We start from the raw sequence: 17,882 nt of genomic DNA on the forward strand, positions 1-17,882 counted from the left end.
GGCGTCTGCAAGGGGGGGAGGAGCTATATAATCCTGCGGGCGTCCCTGCCTCCACCCTTGATAAGCGAATTCAAATGATTTGTTTCTTCTAAAAGAGAACCACAACTCAAAATAAAATCCTGGAGGTACCCCTAGGAAGGGGTTAGTTATCCTTTCCAGGGATATAAGTATTTAGGAGAGGTACAGTGTTTGCTGATGGATTTGATTAATTGATAATTAATTGGATTGGAAGATTAACTGTTTTTAGGTATATTTAATGTAATGTCCTCTGAGAAGAAGGTTTATTACTTCATTTCCTTTACATAAACATTGAAAGGGATGGAAACTTTCTGAAATTGATGCTTCTGTCAATAACTTCTGGGGATATTGTTTGATTTTAAAATAAATTACATATTTGGAATGAATGTATCAAGACACAAATTTTGATATCCATTTACGATAAAAAAATATTTCTGTACACAAATTTATTCAAGATTAATAATATCTATGTCAGAGAAGCAGTCGTGGCCAATTGGTTAAGGATTTAACTATGGAAAAATGTATTACAATTACAAAGTGGTGTATAACATTAGTTAAATCAGCCACTACAATTTTTTTATGATATTGCAACAGCTGTAAAATTGCCCTCCCGAGATCCCTGTGTATTTTTTTTCAAAAATTTTGAAAAATGAAAAACTTATTATTACATAAGCCGTGTCAAATTGAAGGTTTTACTTCTGTCAATAACTTCTGGGGATATTGTTTGATTTTAAAATAAATTACATATTTGGAATGAAGTGGTTAAGGCGTCTGACTAGAAATCAGATTCCCTCTGGGAGCGTAGGTTCGAATCCTACCGACTGCGTATTTTTTATTTTGAACTTTTGACATAAAAAATAAGATATTAGCAGAATTTTCTGCTTTACATAGGTAATTTTTTTCTTTTCCGTCTATTTTCGCAATAAATCGGGCACAACGTAAATCTCGCTGTAGAAGTAAGGGATTTAACAAAAAAATACATTCGATACAATATCATTTTTTGAAGCACATAAAGTTTTTTTTTTTTTAAATAAGAAAAAAAAAGTTTATTTCATAATTTTTTTTTTACTTTATACAGAAACGTTTCCTGACAAAAAAGGGAGGGATTTTTTTTTAGTAAAACGGATATCTATTTACCATTCGCAACATTTTGAGGGGTTAGAATGAGTGATAACTCAATTTAGGGGTCCCGTGATACCCACTAATATATATTTATATATTAAGTTTTAAATTTCAGGGCTTTAATTGATCTGTACAGTAGTAGAAACTTGTAAGCATAGGCTCAAATGGGTAAAATAATTGAGAAATTATTACAATGGCATAACATAAGTTCAAAAGGCTATTTGTCATATTTGTATGAAAAATAAAGTATTTATTAGATTTAAATAGTCAAACATATACCTTAAACAAGTCAGACCTTTGAGATTCATAAATCACAATTATTTAATTTCAATATCACAAGCCTCTTATTTATAGTCGGTATGCATTCGAATATTTGAATCTAATAAATTGATGTTTTTCTCATAAAAGGTTGAGAAATGGACTTATATTATGTCATTATGGTTATTTTTTCTACCCCATTAGTAGCAAAAGTTCTTGAGCCTTCCATTACAGGTTTCTAGTTTTTTTAATACTAGAAACTAGTGTTGGTAAGATTCTAAAAATAAAATTCCATGCCTCTTGATCATACTATTATTTTAAATTGAAATAAAATGTACAATCGCATATATCAATTAAAGACAACTAAAGAGTCTTTAGTAGTCTTTGATATCAATATATTAAATATCATTTTTCGCCCAAATAGTCCTTTGAACAAAAATGTACATTCGAAAAATAGTTGATATACGGTGCATTCATTTTGATTCCAATGGTATCCACGGATTTCATATTGAACAATTAATTTGCAAATTTTCCGAAAAATCTACTTGAACAGCAAATTGACCCTCTTTTATTATTTCTTTTAACGAAATAAGTTCAAATTATTATTTCTTTGTAATAAAGAAATGACTTGTGAAAGCATAAATTTTTTCAAATAAAACATTAATAAATTCAGAAAGAGCACTAGGACTCTGTGAGTTTAGCAAAAATTCCTCAGAAATATCTTTGCTAAAAAAGTAATGATGCAATGTTTTTGTTTTTTAAAATTCTAGATCAGTCCCTCCACGTTGATGAGAAGATTAGGAATTACTGACCTAAATATACCCCCCTAAATTTAAAAACTATACAACTTCTAAGTTTGATGGTTAATAATCGTTAACAAACATAATATATACACAAATAAGAAAACATGGCTGAGAGTGTTGTTTCAGAATGAAATTTCGTAAGAATCCTAAGGTTTTTTCTTAGGATCTTCCTTCATGGCTATTCCAACAAAGGCAAAGTATTTTATATTTTCCTAGATATTTAAATCATAACATAATGTGAAAAAAAGGCAAAGCTTTTTTCATATTGTTGAAAGAAGCTCCATTGAGAGTCAGTTACCTTCATAAAGATGACTTGTCTAACTTTCAAGACAAATCATCCAGTCAAAAGGGCTGAGTCTCAATAGATCGCAGTGTGGTGGCTGCTCTACCAAGTACGACACCCCGGCCGGTACATAAGTCGTCTACAGTCGATTTGGGATCGACACTTCACAGGTTGAAAAAAAAATTCAATACTTTTCATTGTAACCATAAAGACGCAATTGACAAAAACCCGAACGTATTTGAAAGGCTGCATAATCATCTAATTAAACTATATCCTAACTGGCCTAAAGAAGTCATCATATCCTTTGTGAAAAGAAGAACAAGAATTAGAGTAAATAACCTTAATGATAAGCTCAAACTGAAGAACGCAAGTGCTAATCTGAGAAAACAGATTGGTCAATTTACAAATTAATATTTATTATTCATGTGTGTATGTAAAAAAATATGTATGCTGTAATTTTTACATATTACTATTCTTTTATTCACCACTCTTATATTATGTAATAAAATGGCAAATTAGATTATATACATAAAGCACATTAATTTAAGCTTACATACAGATAGTTCTTTAATATTAAAAGGCAAGGTAATGTTAGTCTTATTAAATAAGTAGTTCTGACATTATTTTATTATTCTATAAAGTATCAAGCAAGGATATCGTCCAGTTTCATAACAATCGAAATAAGTATTGGAAAGAATTTAATTTTACAGATATTAATACCAATATAAGTTAAATATTTTTCCTTTTTATACTTTTTGGTATGATCCTAAGTTTACTATTAATGAATTTTAATTACATTTCTTTAATTTATTCACTTAATTTTTGTTGCTTTACAATGAATTATGTCTGGATTTTAAAATTATTACTTTACAATTATACAGGACAACAGAGTGCACATGCCTCAACAGTGACGTCATAAAATTCTCCTTCTTCTTTTGATAGTGAAAAAAACCCAATCGTATAATTTCCTTGATGCCTCACCTTTATATATATAGTCACCTTGATATAAGCTAAATCTACTGTATTAGTGTCATATTTTATTAAAAGCGTAGCTATACATTTGTCAATATCCCTTTTACTAAGTTGAAGTTACAGCTATCAGCAGAAAAATTATGATGGAAGAGAACTGGAAACAGGCCACCTACCTTTAATCTCCGACCAAATACCCCTGTACCGTTTACCCCCCTCCTTTTCTATTTTTATTATTGGGAAGTACACTTAGTATATGATAGAGGGTCAAAGTAATAAATGAATGTTATGGTTGTTTGGAGCGGTCGTTGAGCAATAAAACTTTCAAGTTCGAATCGGAAAGTAATTATGAGTTCTATAAAGCATCAAATTTTAATACAAAAAATAAATAAAAATTTCGATTAAAATAGATACTTAACCAGATTGTTTAACCATAGGCATGATATATAAGATACAATAAATATTTATAATAATCCCTAATCTAATTTCCTTAATCCCATGACAAAAAGTTGGTAAAACATTGAGTACTAGTAGGTTATTTATACGACTAATTTAGGGATAGATTATATTGAACGACACATGATGTTATAATAAATGTCTGAGAAGGGATTTATTTAGTAAAATATTAAGGGAAATGATCGTTCGAGAAAAAGGGATTGTTATATATTGATGTAGTTCATACTTTTAGATATTATATTATTAATATCTGTACTTATGTTATGTATATATATATATATTTATGTCCTACAAGATGATCGTGTAAAGGAATAATAAAGTGTACAGTTTTAATGTAGACCACGATGGAGCAAGGTGCATAAGTCTTACTCTTAAAGATTATAATAGTATAGTTGTTTATTGATTTATTAAGGAATGGAGAACGTTTCATTCCTTTTGATTTAAAATGTAGAAGCAATCATAATTGCTTCAAGCAATCCTTGTACAGTCGGTATTTGAAATTCCTTATGTCTTCTTTACAACAAAAACGATTATTATATACTAAGAGTAGAATGAAACTGAAGGATTGTTGACAATTAATGATTCATATAATCAATATAACTATCGTTAGATTCTCCAAGGAGTCTATTTTCTGGTTTAATGAAGAAGGCTTATGATAACTCATAGCCATCCTGAACAAATGACAATCAGTACAAATGAGTAATTACAATAAATATGGACTGACGATAATTGGGTCTTGAATTGATGGTGACAAGAATAAAGAGTTAACAGAAAACACTTCCATAATGGGTTTGATAGAAATCAAACAGTATTTTTCGTTCTTCACTGCAGTCCACTATTGGAGAGTGAACAGATTGAATGCTTCATTTGGATGTCTTTATAAATAAAGTCATTGCCAATTGTAGATTGTTGAGATAGACCTGGAAAAGAGGGACTCTAATTCTTTAAATAAAGGATAAATTTTTTGTATCACGCAACCTTACCTCTAAAAAGAAAGGGGGGAAAGGCCCGAAATCATCTGGTAGTAAGCCAAATACGTCATGAACACCAACTGATCTTTATTTATAATGAATTCCCTACTACAATTACTACAATAATTTTTAAAAACATCAATGAAATTGTTTAAATATCTTATACAACAAACTTCTGAATGACACAAACATGTACATAAGTTGAATGTTAGTTTGCACGAATTACATATACTATCACTATTGTTGGAATTACTCTCATTAAACGTAATTTACTATATTTTACTCTTTGTTTTATGAGGGGCATAACATTTGTCAAAATATGTAGTTTTTTTGTTTCTAAATTAAGTAAAATCTCAGATTGAGTAATTTCCTCATGAAAATCGATAAAACTTTTTATTAATAATTGAGATTCACTTTTCCTGTTGGTTGAAATCTCCTCACACAATAATGAAAATCATTTTTGAACAACACTCATTTGAATATGTAAAAGAGGTAATATTATTTTCATATATAACATTTTTATGACAAGAGATACCCAACCATTTATTAAAATTTGAAATGGAAAGTCTCAATTTTTGAAATTGCTTGTAATTAACACCCAAAAAATGTTGCAATTTTAAAGCTTCAATTTGAGAAAATTTGATTGCTTCGGGAAAATATTCTAAAATGAACCTTTTAACTACTAATTTAATTCAATCAATTGAGAGTCTTTGAATTAAAGTTATAAATTTAAAAAGCTCCTTCACTTTGATCGTGCGAAAGTTAAGAACGAAATATTAATACATGTATAATAATTATAATTGTTATTATTTAATTAAGAAAATCTTAAAATAAATATTAAATATGATACAGCAAATTCCTTTTTTCTTTAGAAATAATAAGATGACCAATATATATATATTTATATATGACAAGGGATCAACAAGAAATTGTATTCCCGTCCTTTCGAAAATGGAGCATAAGTATACTGTATAGTATAGACATAGTATAACTTATAAGTTATAACTTATACAGTATAGGTTATAAGTTATAACCTATACTGTATAAGTATAACTTATTACTTCGTTTATATATCCAAAATAATAAATTATGAAATAGCCATGACGTATCAAGCGAGAGGAGGGAATCGACAGCTGACAATAAAATACGGAGGTAATTTTTGTGTTAGCGGGATAACGCCGTGTTGAGTGAAGTCAATTACAGTAGTAAGTCCCCATTTTATATGTTCCAGGATTATATAAACTTCTTTTTGACTCACAGAACTTATAGACCCTAGTAGGGACGACATTGAATTCTGTTACACAGCAGTCAGTAGAAGGAGGGAGGTGAGAGAGATGAGGAGTTGGAACTGCGTGGAAAGACATTTCATTCATGGCCATTTGGATGGATCTCTCCTACGTAGTACTAGGAGATATGGATCTGTATCCATTCATCCTTCCCGTTCGAAGGAATATCCCATTCACACGTCTTCTGATACTCTCTTCTATGTCATACTCTACTAAAGGGATCTCAACTCTTAAGGCGAGATCCCTTGGAGTAAGTGCTTCACTCTTTAGATCTCGTCTCCTTTAATGGAAGGCTCGTTGATTGAGCGTGCAAGTGCCTCTTCATTCCAAGCTCTGTGATAGTGACTACTGATTTCCTTAATCATTGTCTCTAGACATAAATTCCTCCAGATCTTCTACGGAATCATCGTATACTTCTACATATAAGAAATAAGGAGTTCCATAAAACGATAGAAAGACCCGGTGAGGAACAGAGAGAGAGAGAGTTCTCATCCTCCATCCACAGCTGCTTCTTAGAAATCCTTGAAGGTCAACTCTGCTTCGTCTCCTACTCTAAGAAAACTATTTCATTAATAAGAGTCTTTCAGTGCCCTTGATGTATTGTATATAATGCAGAAATCACTCATCGCAATCAGATTTATATTAATTCCATTTATAATTTGGACTTTGTGATATACAGTCTATACGGATAATTATATAAGGTGGGCACTTCAATCTCACGCCTGTTTCCTTTATGTATATAAGGCAGAAATCCCTTCGAAAAAAGTAGAAGTCAATTTTTGACTCTTAATGAATATGCTGTCTTTTTTCTCGATACTTTTGTATGCAATGTATATTATATTTTGCTGTTAACTGCAAAAATAGATTTGTGAATTGTTTAAGTGATAACAAATTATAAGTGACCGCTTAACTTATATAGTCTTATATTGGAAAATTTTAACGTAATCACAATTTCAAAACTTAGTTAGCCTTAATCATCTTCTAAAAAACTTAATTGTTTATCATCGTATTGGAATATTACCCCCATGAAGATTTAGAATATCCACACTAGTAAAGATTATTAATAAATGTTTCCCATAACAGTTTCTATATTTTATTATTAGTTATTTTAAAAATACTCATTAATAGCATAGGTACAGACGTTCAAAATTAGAAGCTAACTATTTATCTTTTAATCGTCCTTTCTTTGATATATACTTATATATATTATGAAAATGTATTATTATTTTAAGATCTGAATTAAACACTCTTTTTAGAGTAAATCCTTTATTAAACGAAACAAAATGAAAATTTAAGATTTAGAATATAACTTCGTAATTTTTTTTAACTTGCACCATGTGAATTTGACCTTTTTTTCCCCAAGTGTAGGGAACTATTAATCTCATTTGAGATTTTTTGATAGATATATTAAAATATTTAAATTCAACTTAAGTAATATAATTAGCAAAATAATCTTGTTTTTTACACTTCAACCCAATAGGAAGATAGGGATCTCCCGTTTCTAATAAATTGACAAATAGCTTTGTAAAGCATCGTCTTGGTTTTGTCTAGGTCAATAAAGAATATCGCTGAGATGGTCGCTGAGAATATCATATTGTAAAGCTGACTAGGATGTAACTTAGTTAAATATACTAAATCTGAAGCCCTTTAAAGACCACCCTTACTAATACTATCTTGAAAATTTTCGATGAGATCTCAATCTTCGCCAGAAAATTCAACACCATGAGTTTTTGATTACTCAAGAATCAATAAGGGAATTCGGTATCTTTAATTTTGAAAAACTTAATGGAAGAAGCCATGTATCCGGATATTTAAAACAATAAATTGGCTTGAGATTCTTCCATAGTAAAATCCGAATTAGAAAAACTAAAAATAAATATATGTATTTGCATCAATTTGATCAGTACTGTCAAATTATTTGATGTTTTTACTTTCACATTCATTCTTATTATTTTGATTTAATTTTCTTGAGTTTCTAGTATAAATTCATTTCTTTATTTAATAAAAATATATGGCTACATAATATTAACATAATGATATATCTTCTCTTAATCAAAATAAATTTATTGAAAATGCTCATAATTGACTTTATATATCCCTTCTATACTACAATATAGCTACATATTACCTATACTTCTTTCATCTTCTTCTATTCCTACTAAGGTATAGTGTGAAAATAAGATGTAACTTAGTTATAGACTATAACTATGTTAACTATAACTTATACTTAAGGGTCATTTGAGTCGCTGAAATTAATTCATAACCTCTTTCAAAGAGACAAGATACCTGTAGGAAATGTGTGACTAGAAAGTATTATTAACATTAATTATTTTCTTAGCTCTTATATTCTTCAATTCCAGTTAGGAGTCAAGAAAATAAAAAAATAGCTAGGACTGAGAGACCGATGTATCCTTAGGACCGTTGAAAGATAAAAAAGATCGGACTGATAAAAACAAAAGACTAAAAGGGTCGAGGGGAAAAGACTGATAAGTCTTTGGACTGATCCAACACTAAATTGGTATGACGTACATTTGAGTTATGACGTATTATAATTTTGAATGAAGAGGTCGTGGCGGCAATTATCATTTATGTTTGCTATTAGTATAATTATCAATTCACTTATTTAATTATGTAATGTCCAAAATTGATAATAGAAGTCCTTTATCCATCTGTGATTGAATTAAATAATTCAAATTAGTATCCAGAATGGCCAATAGTTGTGCTACTTTTGCCTTTTTTCCAAGATATGGATGATATTTTTCTCTTTTTTTTTAAATATAAAATTCACTTTTCTTTTTAAATATTTCATTTTTGAACATAAATTACTAAACAAAAATATTTTATCTATCATTTGACGAAATTGTATAAATTATAATAGCATTAACCATCTATGCGACATTTAATCCTTTATTTCTATGGACATAATAATAGCATCTTTTTTAATTCAAATAAGTTAAATTTTTCTCTAGGACTGGATAAAAATATTTTTTTAAATTTTGAATTGTAGTTTTATGTATGTGCAACAACTTCTATTAATATTTTGTGTTTTGTTTTCTACGTATTTTTTGAAATACAAAAATAAGTAACATTAATTATGTATTATTTCATTCTCGAATAACCGTATTCACTCTCGAAAAGGTACCTTTAGCGCTTGTTTGAAACCAAAATGTCACATCTATCATCTGACGAAATGGCATAAACATGACATTAACCCTCCATGCGATATTTAAACATTTTATTTGAAATTGATAACTAATAAGTATTAAGCTAACAAGATTCAATTCATAACATAACTATACCCCTACAACAGCTGACTCAATATTCACTACATCAGCATCATCAACTAAAACATTGTCACTCTATATATTATCTCGTGAGCGAAATTTTAGGCGATTTTTTTTGCCGAGTGACATTTCACCGGAGTACAATTTTGCCAAAGGATAATTTGTCGATTGTTCATTTGCCGAAGGACTATTTGGAACAAATGGGCAAAACTGATAAATAAATAATAAATTTATTGATATATACGATGCATATTTTAATTCAATTTAAAATTATATTATGATAAATAAGTAGTGTTCCTATTCTATATAGGAGAGAGTGAGTATACTTGTTACGGAGGAGACATGTTACACTGCCAATAGCTTTAAAATGTAAAGTTATCTGACCACCCATTCTTATGTCTTCCTTTGTTCATCAAATCAACATAAACCCCGGGTTGCCTAATGCTTACATATAGAGAATTTCGACATTGAAATTTTTGATACTGAAAGTAAACATTTTAGGTAAGTGTTTATAGATATATATTTCTATTACGAAACATGAGATTTTAATTTTATTTTATTAAATATCTTAGTCTAGCATGTTGTTCAATTAGTTACCATTTTTTTTTTGTGTGTAATTTCATGATATACTTTAATTATCAATCACAGTAAATAGTAAAAAAAATATTTTTTTAATTTTATTTTGAAGTATCCCTGTTGCTGTAAATGTTTTATTTGTTTATCTCATACATGTAATTATAAGTATTTACTTTATGCTGACAAACTGTAATAAAAAGTAAAATAAATGTTTGACTATAATAAATTACAGTTTTTATATGTTTCATCCTGTTGTAACATGTCTAATCCTATCCTGTACTGGTGTATCAAGTATCCTACTTTTGGTTGGTTTCGAAAACACCAATAAACGGTTATTAAATATTGCACTACATCAAAAATACTCTGGAAATATCTGTATTAGGTAACTACCTACGTCAAGTTGTCCGAGCGTTGAATTATCTTTTAAATTGTGAAACTTATGACAATTTAAACAAAAAATTACTTGTGTCACATGTATCCTCACTCTCCTCTTTGTCATATAGGTAAATTATTGAGTGTTCTTTTGTAGAAAAATATTTTATAAATTTATTAATGAACATTATATAAGTATAATACAGTAGTGGTTCACTTTAAAATAATATTGGTAGACAAAATTGTTAGGTGGTAAAATTGTCGTGTACATTATCATGGTGAGACAAAATTGTTGTGGTAATATTATTGTGAAGCAAAATCACTGTAAATAATATAATTGTGAGTAATTTCATGGTAAGACATTATTATCGTGTGCAATTTCATTGATTTAATATTATATTCGCACGATAAAATTATTGATTGATGAAGAAACTTGACATGAAAAATTTAATATCCCCAGCCAACAGGTGAAGCGCTGGGCCTCAAAGCAGTTTAAACTCCACCACTGCCGCGTGTTTCAGCATTTAGGACCCTTTTATAATATGCTATAACAAACCCCGAACCAAAGGTTGTACAGGTGAACGGCTACGGCCGAGGTAGGTCAAATTCCCTCATCTCGGATTCTCTAAGCATCAAACCACCCTTTAATATAAAAAATACACTCCATCCCTCAGCTTGTAGAGTTGAACTATAGGGCCTCAAAGCCGTTCAAACTCCACTAGCGCTGCATTTCTAAGTAGCAAGGCCCCTTCTAATATGTTATGACACATTCCCGGCCCACGGGTTGTGCACTGTATACTTCTAAGCAAGTATTTTGTACTTTTTTGTGCAGTGTTTATGTGATGTATGGTGTTAATTGGAAATTTATATACTTAGAAATATAATGAGTATGTTATTGCCTATTGACTGATGAAGTATTATACATATCTTCATTATGTATAATGAATAGGAGGGGGGTAGATTCTGCAAGCACCGTAGTCCGGGTGTATCATCACATATTAGAAGAGGTTCTTGATGCTTAAAATACGGTGGTCTGTAGAGTTTAAAGGGCCTTTTGGTCCAGCACTTCCCTGTATAGCCTGATGGATATTAGAAGGATTCCTTGATGCTCAGGAATGTGACGCCGAAGAATTTAACCTGCCTCAGGGCACAACAGCTAATGTACATAACCTGTGGGTTGGGATGTATCACAGCATATTAGTAGGAGTCCTTGGTACTTGAACATGAATCGACGGTGGATTAGAAATACAAACTACTTTATTGTGCTTATAAAATGATCATTAATAAATATAAAAATATTTTTCTGCAGAAAAACACTCATTAATTTACCTATATATCAACAATACCTATTTATCATACTATGGAACTAAAATATGTAATCGTATATATCAATAAATTTACCTTTCTCTAATTATTCTACTTTTCTCTACACTAATCGATAAAAAAAGGTAAAAATTTAGTCAATTGATAGGGATTTATTGAAAATTTGTCCTCTTGATTTAGTAAAAATAAAAAATATGAGGCCCTAAGATTGTGTCACCTCCAACTATGATGCACGTTATGACGTCATTGAAAACTTTCTATAATATATTAAGCATATTTAGCTTCGCATGTTCTTTGACGTCATAGATTGCATCATAAACGGATATTTTATTTCCTTTTTAAAAAAGATCCAATTTTGTAAGAAACAAACAGAATTAACCATTTTTATCCAGAAAAATAAATAAAAAGAGATTAAAAATTTATAATTTCTTTTGAATTGGAAACCCTCAATGGGTCCAGGGTAACCATTTCTTAAGGTTTTTTTAACCTTAAATGATATTATAGACCCTTTCAAATGTAGTGTTTAAGTATAATTTATTTTCAAATAGCTTAAATCTTACATTAGGTCCTATTTATGGCCAACCCCACCTTCAATAAAATAAAACGGAATCTACAATTTAAAAATTATCTTTTTCTCTGCTCTTGAAACCTTTGTACGAGAATGAAAATAAATAAAATAGTCCGCTTGCACTTTGGTTGAACATTTTTACCGAGATCTCAATCGTTAATTTGAAAAAAAAAATCCTCGACCAATCAGTTATCGGTTTGAAACAATAATTGGTATCAGTCCCAAAAATTCATATCGATCGATAAGAGATATTGTAGGAGATTAAATACCACGAAAAGATATACATTTGCAAACCACGACGTTATCACAATACGTCCTATCTATTTTATTGTATGTTGTCGATGTTTCTACTTCTTTTCCTCTTTTCAGTATAGTCGTAAAAAATATGTTTTTTTTGCGTACTCTATGACAATGTAAAAATATAATAAAAATGATTTGTAATTGTAGCCTGAGCAGAGTTTTTTTTTTTTTTACAAAGCTGTTATCGTTATGATGTTATCTTGAGGAGAGACCCTGTAAATATAAAGTAGGTACTAGTAATACTAAGTACTTGTTGGGCTCGGAGTAGAATTGAGAATCGACATTGGAGTATTACTTTCCCAAGTGCATGTAATTAATGTTGTGTCAGTCCTTATTTATTCGGTCTAGTCCAGTCCTTAAGACTGCCGGTCCTTCGGACTGTCAATACTAGAACTGATTATATATATAAAAAAGTTGATTGACGTAATCAAAGACGAACCATTATAACTTTTAGGACTTACATGCTGAACTGGACAGGACTGCAGCCTTCGGCCCTAGATTAGGACTAACACAACACTACATATAAGATACGAAGTTAAATTTGTGTTGATTTCCTAAATATCGTAGCTGCTTGCAGCTAATTTAATAAAACGTCATAACAGCTAAGCTTCTCTCCTTAATAACATTCTTGAATGCGATTTTTGGTTTCTTTTTTTAGCATGCGACAGGTTCTATTTCCTTCAACTCTACTCATCTGTGTTTTTAACGTTGATTTGCTGAATTTGAAATAGCTCTTGGTAGTGTCTGAGAAACTCCCTTTTCGGCTGTGCATGTGTAAAAGACAGGTCCGGTAAACATTTCAAAGCACTTTGACACTATATATGTAGGTGTATAATTCCTTTTAAGTGGACAGAGGAGTTTCACAAAGTCAATTAATGTACAACATTATTGTGATATTAGACATTTTATTAATTAAATATTATGTTTTTAATGCGTACTCTATGACAATGCAGATTACAATATAATGGTTATGAATGTATATGTTCTAATGAGTATATAAAGGAGAAACTACTTGGATTTTCTTTTTCGTCGTAGTGAGTCGTTTCTATAAGCATGAATACTATGTATAACATTAATAATTAATATCAAAAACTAACAATTCATGTTCTAAATAAATTAAGTGTAAATTTTGATCCCAAAAAAATACTTGTATCTAATAAAATTATGAAACAACAAATATAAAGCACCTCTTACACATTCACCTAAAAAGATTGCCTGCATAGCTGAAGTCAATTTTATTTTTTTGATTTGCAGTTGAAGCCGAAAGAAGTTTCAATGAGCATGAGTAGACTAAAAAATGTATATTCTCCGCAAGGTGGTGTGACTTTCTGTAGCTTGAGTTAATATAGATATAGATTGCATAAGGGCGCCGGTGTCTCCTCTATGTGATAATGATTATTACTCAGGTAGTTACATTATTTTGTCGTAATACGGCGCCACTCTCTGTCCCCTTATTTACAAGCTTAAATAAGTAAGCAACAATAATGCCCTATTAAATCATGCTATGTTATGATATGATTGATTTCTACTTAATGGAAATACAAATGCACAAAAGAGAAAGAACACAACTAACTTCCAAATATGCAAACTAATATTCATTGATAGTTTGTCTTTCTCCGTAAAAATACCTTCAAGTAGCCCTTTGAGAAGTAGGATCCTTTAATTTTTCTCTAGTTGATTGCTTTCATAAACTCCTCTCAGAAACCGGGAATGACCCTCTACTTCACTCTTATCCCCCTTTTTAGAATCAGGATCCACCTCACTGGGATCAGAAGAGGGTTTCCTATTCGAGGACTGAATCCATTTTAATATGCGCGAATTCTTCTGAGTCCGATCCACAGTGGTTTCCACTCCAGCTTGCAGTAAGGGATATAAACTCTTATTTTTTTCGTCAACGTTGGAGTGAACACTTCGAAAGCTTCCCATTGTGAGCTGTGAAAAGCCATCCGAAAGTATATGATTGTTTTTCAAAGGGTCTGAATGAATACTTCTAGAGATTTGTCTCTGATTGCCTTTGATGTTGGATTTGGTTGATGATGAGAAATTTCCAATTGTTATGAGATTTTGTGGAATGAGAGATCCGGTTAGAGAGTGTGGCTTTTTAAGTCTAGTCCACTTATCCTCTGTATAGTTGGTCACCTCCACTAAGGGAAGTCTTTTATATGGATCGGGATCCAATATTTTCTTGAAAAACTTTTGGCCTTTCGTCGTAAGAGGCTTGAAATTCTTGGGAATTTTTCCACCTGATTTTTTATTCCTCCATGAGTAAAAGTCCCCAAAATGAGGATCGGTTTTAGTGTCTGCTTTTTGCCATGGAAGTATACCAAATAGACAAAAAAATATAACGATTCCAAATTGGAAGATATCCTGCATTTTATCAACTTGATAGTATTCGTTTGCATGTCGAGCAAATAGTTCTGGAGGACAATATGGAAGAAGTTCGTTCTTCTTAATGACTATGTCTCCCTGAGTTCGAACTGACCCAAAATCACATAGCTTCACCTTGCTAAAATCCGACTTAAAAACTAAAATGTTATCCAATTTAACGTCTAAATGACAAAGATTTTTTGAATGGACCCATTCAAGAGCAGATGCAATTTGTTTTGTAATGGATTTAGTGGCTGTTTCCCCAATGCCACGCTCGCTCAACACATTGGATGTTAGATCCCCTAGAGGGGCATACTCTGCAGCAAAAACGAAATACCCTTTGGCTTGAAAAACTAGGCCATCGTATATTCTAAGAATATTCTTATGCGATGATAGGAGAACTGAATACCGAACTTCTTGGAGAAACTCCTCATATGTTACTTTTTGACTATTTATCATTTTGATTACGAGTTCTTCTCCAGTCGGAGTGTACTCTGACAAATAGACTCGTGAAAACCATCCTTCTCCAATTTTTTGAAGAATATCGAATTCTTTATCGAAGTCAACCTAAAAAAAAAATATAGTTTTTATAGTAAGATAATATTAAAAAAATCAGCAGCATTATATTTCACTAAGGATTCTTTGAAATCGTGCTATATCAGCATGCTGTACATTTTTTTTTTGAAGTAACTCAGTCATAAAATTGACCGTCCTTGAAAATGACATTACTTTTTTTTCTAAGTTAAACAAAGTCAAATTGTGTGTTTTTTTTATTTTTTCGCAAATCTATTAAAATTACACATCTTTTCTTCATGTTACTCATCGTTACTATTAGTGTTTAAAGTGAATCAATTTTACTTTTTTAAGGGAAACTCCCTTGATTAAAAAAAGTTATGCATTTTAAAAAAAACTGAAGGAACTTTACCTGCCGGATCAAAGCATCTTCATGTTGAGAAGATCCCAAAGAGGAATCTAGATCAATTTCAGACTTATAATTATATTGTCGTGAGGAAGAAGCGGATGTGTAGAGTGTCCTGTTAAGTGATGCATGGCTCCTAGGTGATGGCATACTGTTGGAGACTTGAGGACCTCCAGTTGCCACTTTGAGAAGTTGAACAATCTCGTCAACTATGTTCTGCGCTGAGTCGTTAATGGTTAATGAGTTACTTATTTGATTGTTGTTATCATTATTGAAAGGATCGTTATGAGGCCTTTTCGGCGGATTTTCAAAGATAGGGGACTGAGAAGTAGAAGAAGAGGAAAAAGCTTCTGAAGAAAGTTGAGAAAAGGCAGTTTTTGTAGAGGACACTGAAGAGGAGAAAAGAGTAAGTTCCCTCGTTCCACGAGAGCACTTTTCCTCCTCTATCAAAATACTTCTTCCCTCTTCTTGTTCCTCGTCTTTGAAACTGTTGCCTTTCTTCTTTCGTGATGGAGGAGTTGGGGTGAAACCACACTTTGGCGGAGTTATGTCATAACGGAATTTTGATAAGGAATGAGTATCTTTTGGCACAATTTGTAATTCCCTCATGATATGATCCTTTATTTCATTATTAATACTACTATAACCGTTAATCACATGAGCGGGTGAGCTTGGTGGAGTTGCATTGGAGGAAGAGGCCCGTTCCTCTGATGCGGATCTCTTATCATAATCAGGAGCTGAAATCCCTCCGAGTCCCCTTCTCTTCATCAACAATTTTCGAAGCTTTTTCTTTTCTTTATATCTATAATAAAATAAACGTTTAATAATACTTAATCATGTGATGAATGTCCTTTTTATTGACCTCTCCATCCTCAGTCTTGACTCATCAATGATGTCCGTTGAGGTAAACTCAAGAGGAATTCTCATCATGTTTATCTTACTTTGCTTTGAGCTTGTTTTTTCTATCATTCAAGAATTGCAAGGGATTTTTTTACATTTGTATTACATTGTCTATTGACAAGAGCTAACTAAAGGAGAGGAAAAATTAAAAATTATGAAAGTGTGCGTTTCTGTTCGGAGTTCGAACATCGCTTTCCCTGGCAAGGTGCCCATGTTTGAAAACCGTTCATATGTACTTATCATAAATATTGAATATGACAATATTCATATCAATATTGTATGCTCCTTCTTTTTGCATTCTTAGTGAGTTGATGAGGATTCAGTTGTTAATTGCGTCAGATATGAAGGGAATTGAAAAGGTGTTTGAACTTTTTAATTTTTCAAATTAAAGTTTATATAGGTCAAGTCAACTGCAATTACACTTTCCTCTACAATATAAATACAAGTGTAAAATATGACAAAAAAGAACTCATTGCTGTGCATGCATAAGTTATAAAAAAAGCACTGCCAAGGCTGTTGTTAAATATATAATATTATATCTCCTAAAGCATTATAATTATTCAATCAACGTCAAGTGTTGAGAGAGAGAAGAGAAGAGATACAAAAGCATTATATATTTATACAGTAGCACTTTGACATATAAGTTTAAATCCGTTCCGTGATCAAGCTCAAATATCTTATATTCTATCAAATCAATTATCCCCCCCCCCATTTAAATTAAAGTAGATAATACGGATAGGACCGTGACTTGATGTTGTTGACACTAGCCAATCACCCTGCGTGATTCTGTAGTTTGTTTGTTTCTGTACCCTCTCCTCCACTCTGTTAATTAATTACTGCATGGACGGAAATACGAAGAAAAGTGTTCCAAATTTTAATATCCAAGGCACAGAAAAAACAACGTTTATTTTCCACAGCTGATTTGCTAGTGTAGAGTGAGGATGTAACCATTCGATATCGGCAGGGGTGTCCGCAGGGGTGGGATGGAGGGAATGTAGCCCCTCCCAAATTATGGAATCATTGCTTTTTACTAAAAAAATTTTGGGGCAGGATGAAAAAGTCTAAAGCGAAAATAAGAGTAAAAATATTTTTTTTTAAAGATTTATT

At 31.2% G+C, this 17,882-nt stretch overlaps 1 protein-coding gene and 1 long non-coding RNA gene across 2 annotated transcripts; one reads left to right on the forward strand and one right to left on the reverse strand.

The window, feature by feature from the left end:
- Positions 1-6,001: 6,001 nt before the first annotated feature.
- LOC121132370 (uncharacterized) lies at positions 6,002-9,258 on the forward strand. Its single transcript, XR_005869304.2, has 2 exons — positions 6,002-6,085; positions 6,141-9,258. It is a non-coding gene; the product is annotated as an uncharacterized lncRNA (long non-coding RNA).
- Positions 9,259-13,477: 4,219 nt separating this feature from the next.
- Positions 13,478-17,281, reverse strand: LOC121132371 (uncharacterized). The gene is made up of 3 exons (XM_040727770.2): positions 16,738-17,281; positions 15,882-16,677; positions 13,478-15,523 (listed from the first exon to the last, which is right to left on the reverse strand). Exons 1-3 carry the CDS (start codon positions 16,842-16,844, stop codon positions 14,249-14,251), a joined length of 2,178 nt encoding a protein of 725 aa, XP_040583704.1. The 5' UTR covers positions 16,845-17,281; the 3' UTR covers positions 13,478-14,248.
- Positions 17,282-17,882: the final 601 nt, after the last annotated feature.

Source organism: Lepeophtheirus salmonis, chromosome 2 (genome assembly GCF_016086655.4).
Source record: "Lepeophtheirus salmonis chromosome 2, UVic_Lsal_1.4, whole genome shotgun sequence".
In the NCBI taxonomy this organism is placed as follows: domain Eukaryota; kingdom Metazoa; phylum Arthropoda; class Copepoda; order Siphonostomatoida; family Caligidae; genus Lepeophtheirus; species Lepeophtheirus salmonis.

What these genes read in the sequence shown, in the direction of transcription:
- LOC121132371 (XM_040727770.2), bottom strand. Translation starts at nt 16,844, where the DNA reads ATGATAGAAAAAACAAGCTCAAAGCAAAGTAAGATAAACATGATGAGA. An exon ending in TCAAGACTGAGGATGGAGAG is followed by an intron (nt 16,678 to 16,737) that starts GTCAATAAAAAG and finishes ATTTTATTATAG; the next exon opens with ATATAAAGAAAAGAAAAAGC. An exon ending in AAGATGCTTTGATCCGGCAG is followed by an intron (nt 15,524 to 15,881) that starts GTAAAGTTCCTT and finishes TTTTTTTTTTAG; the next exon opens with GTTGACTTCGATAAAGAATT.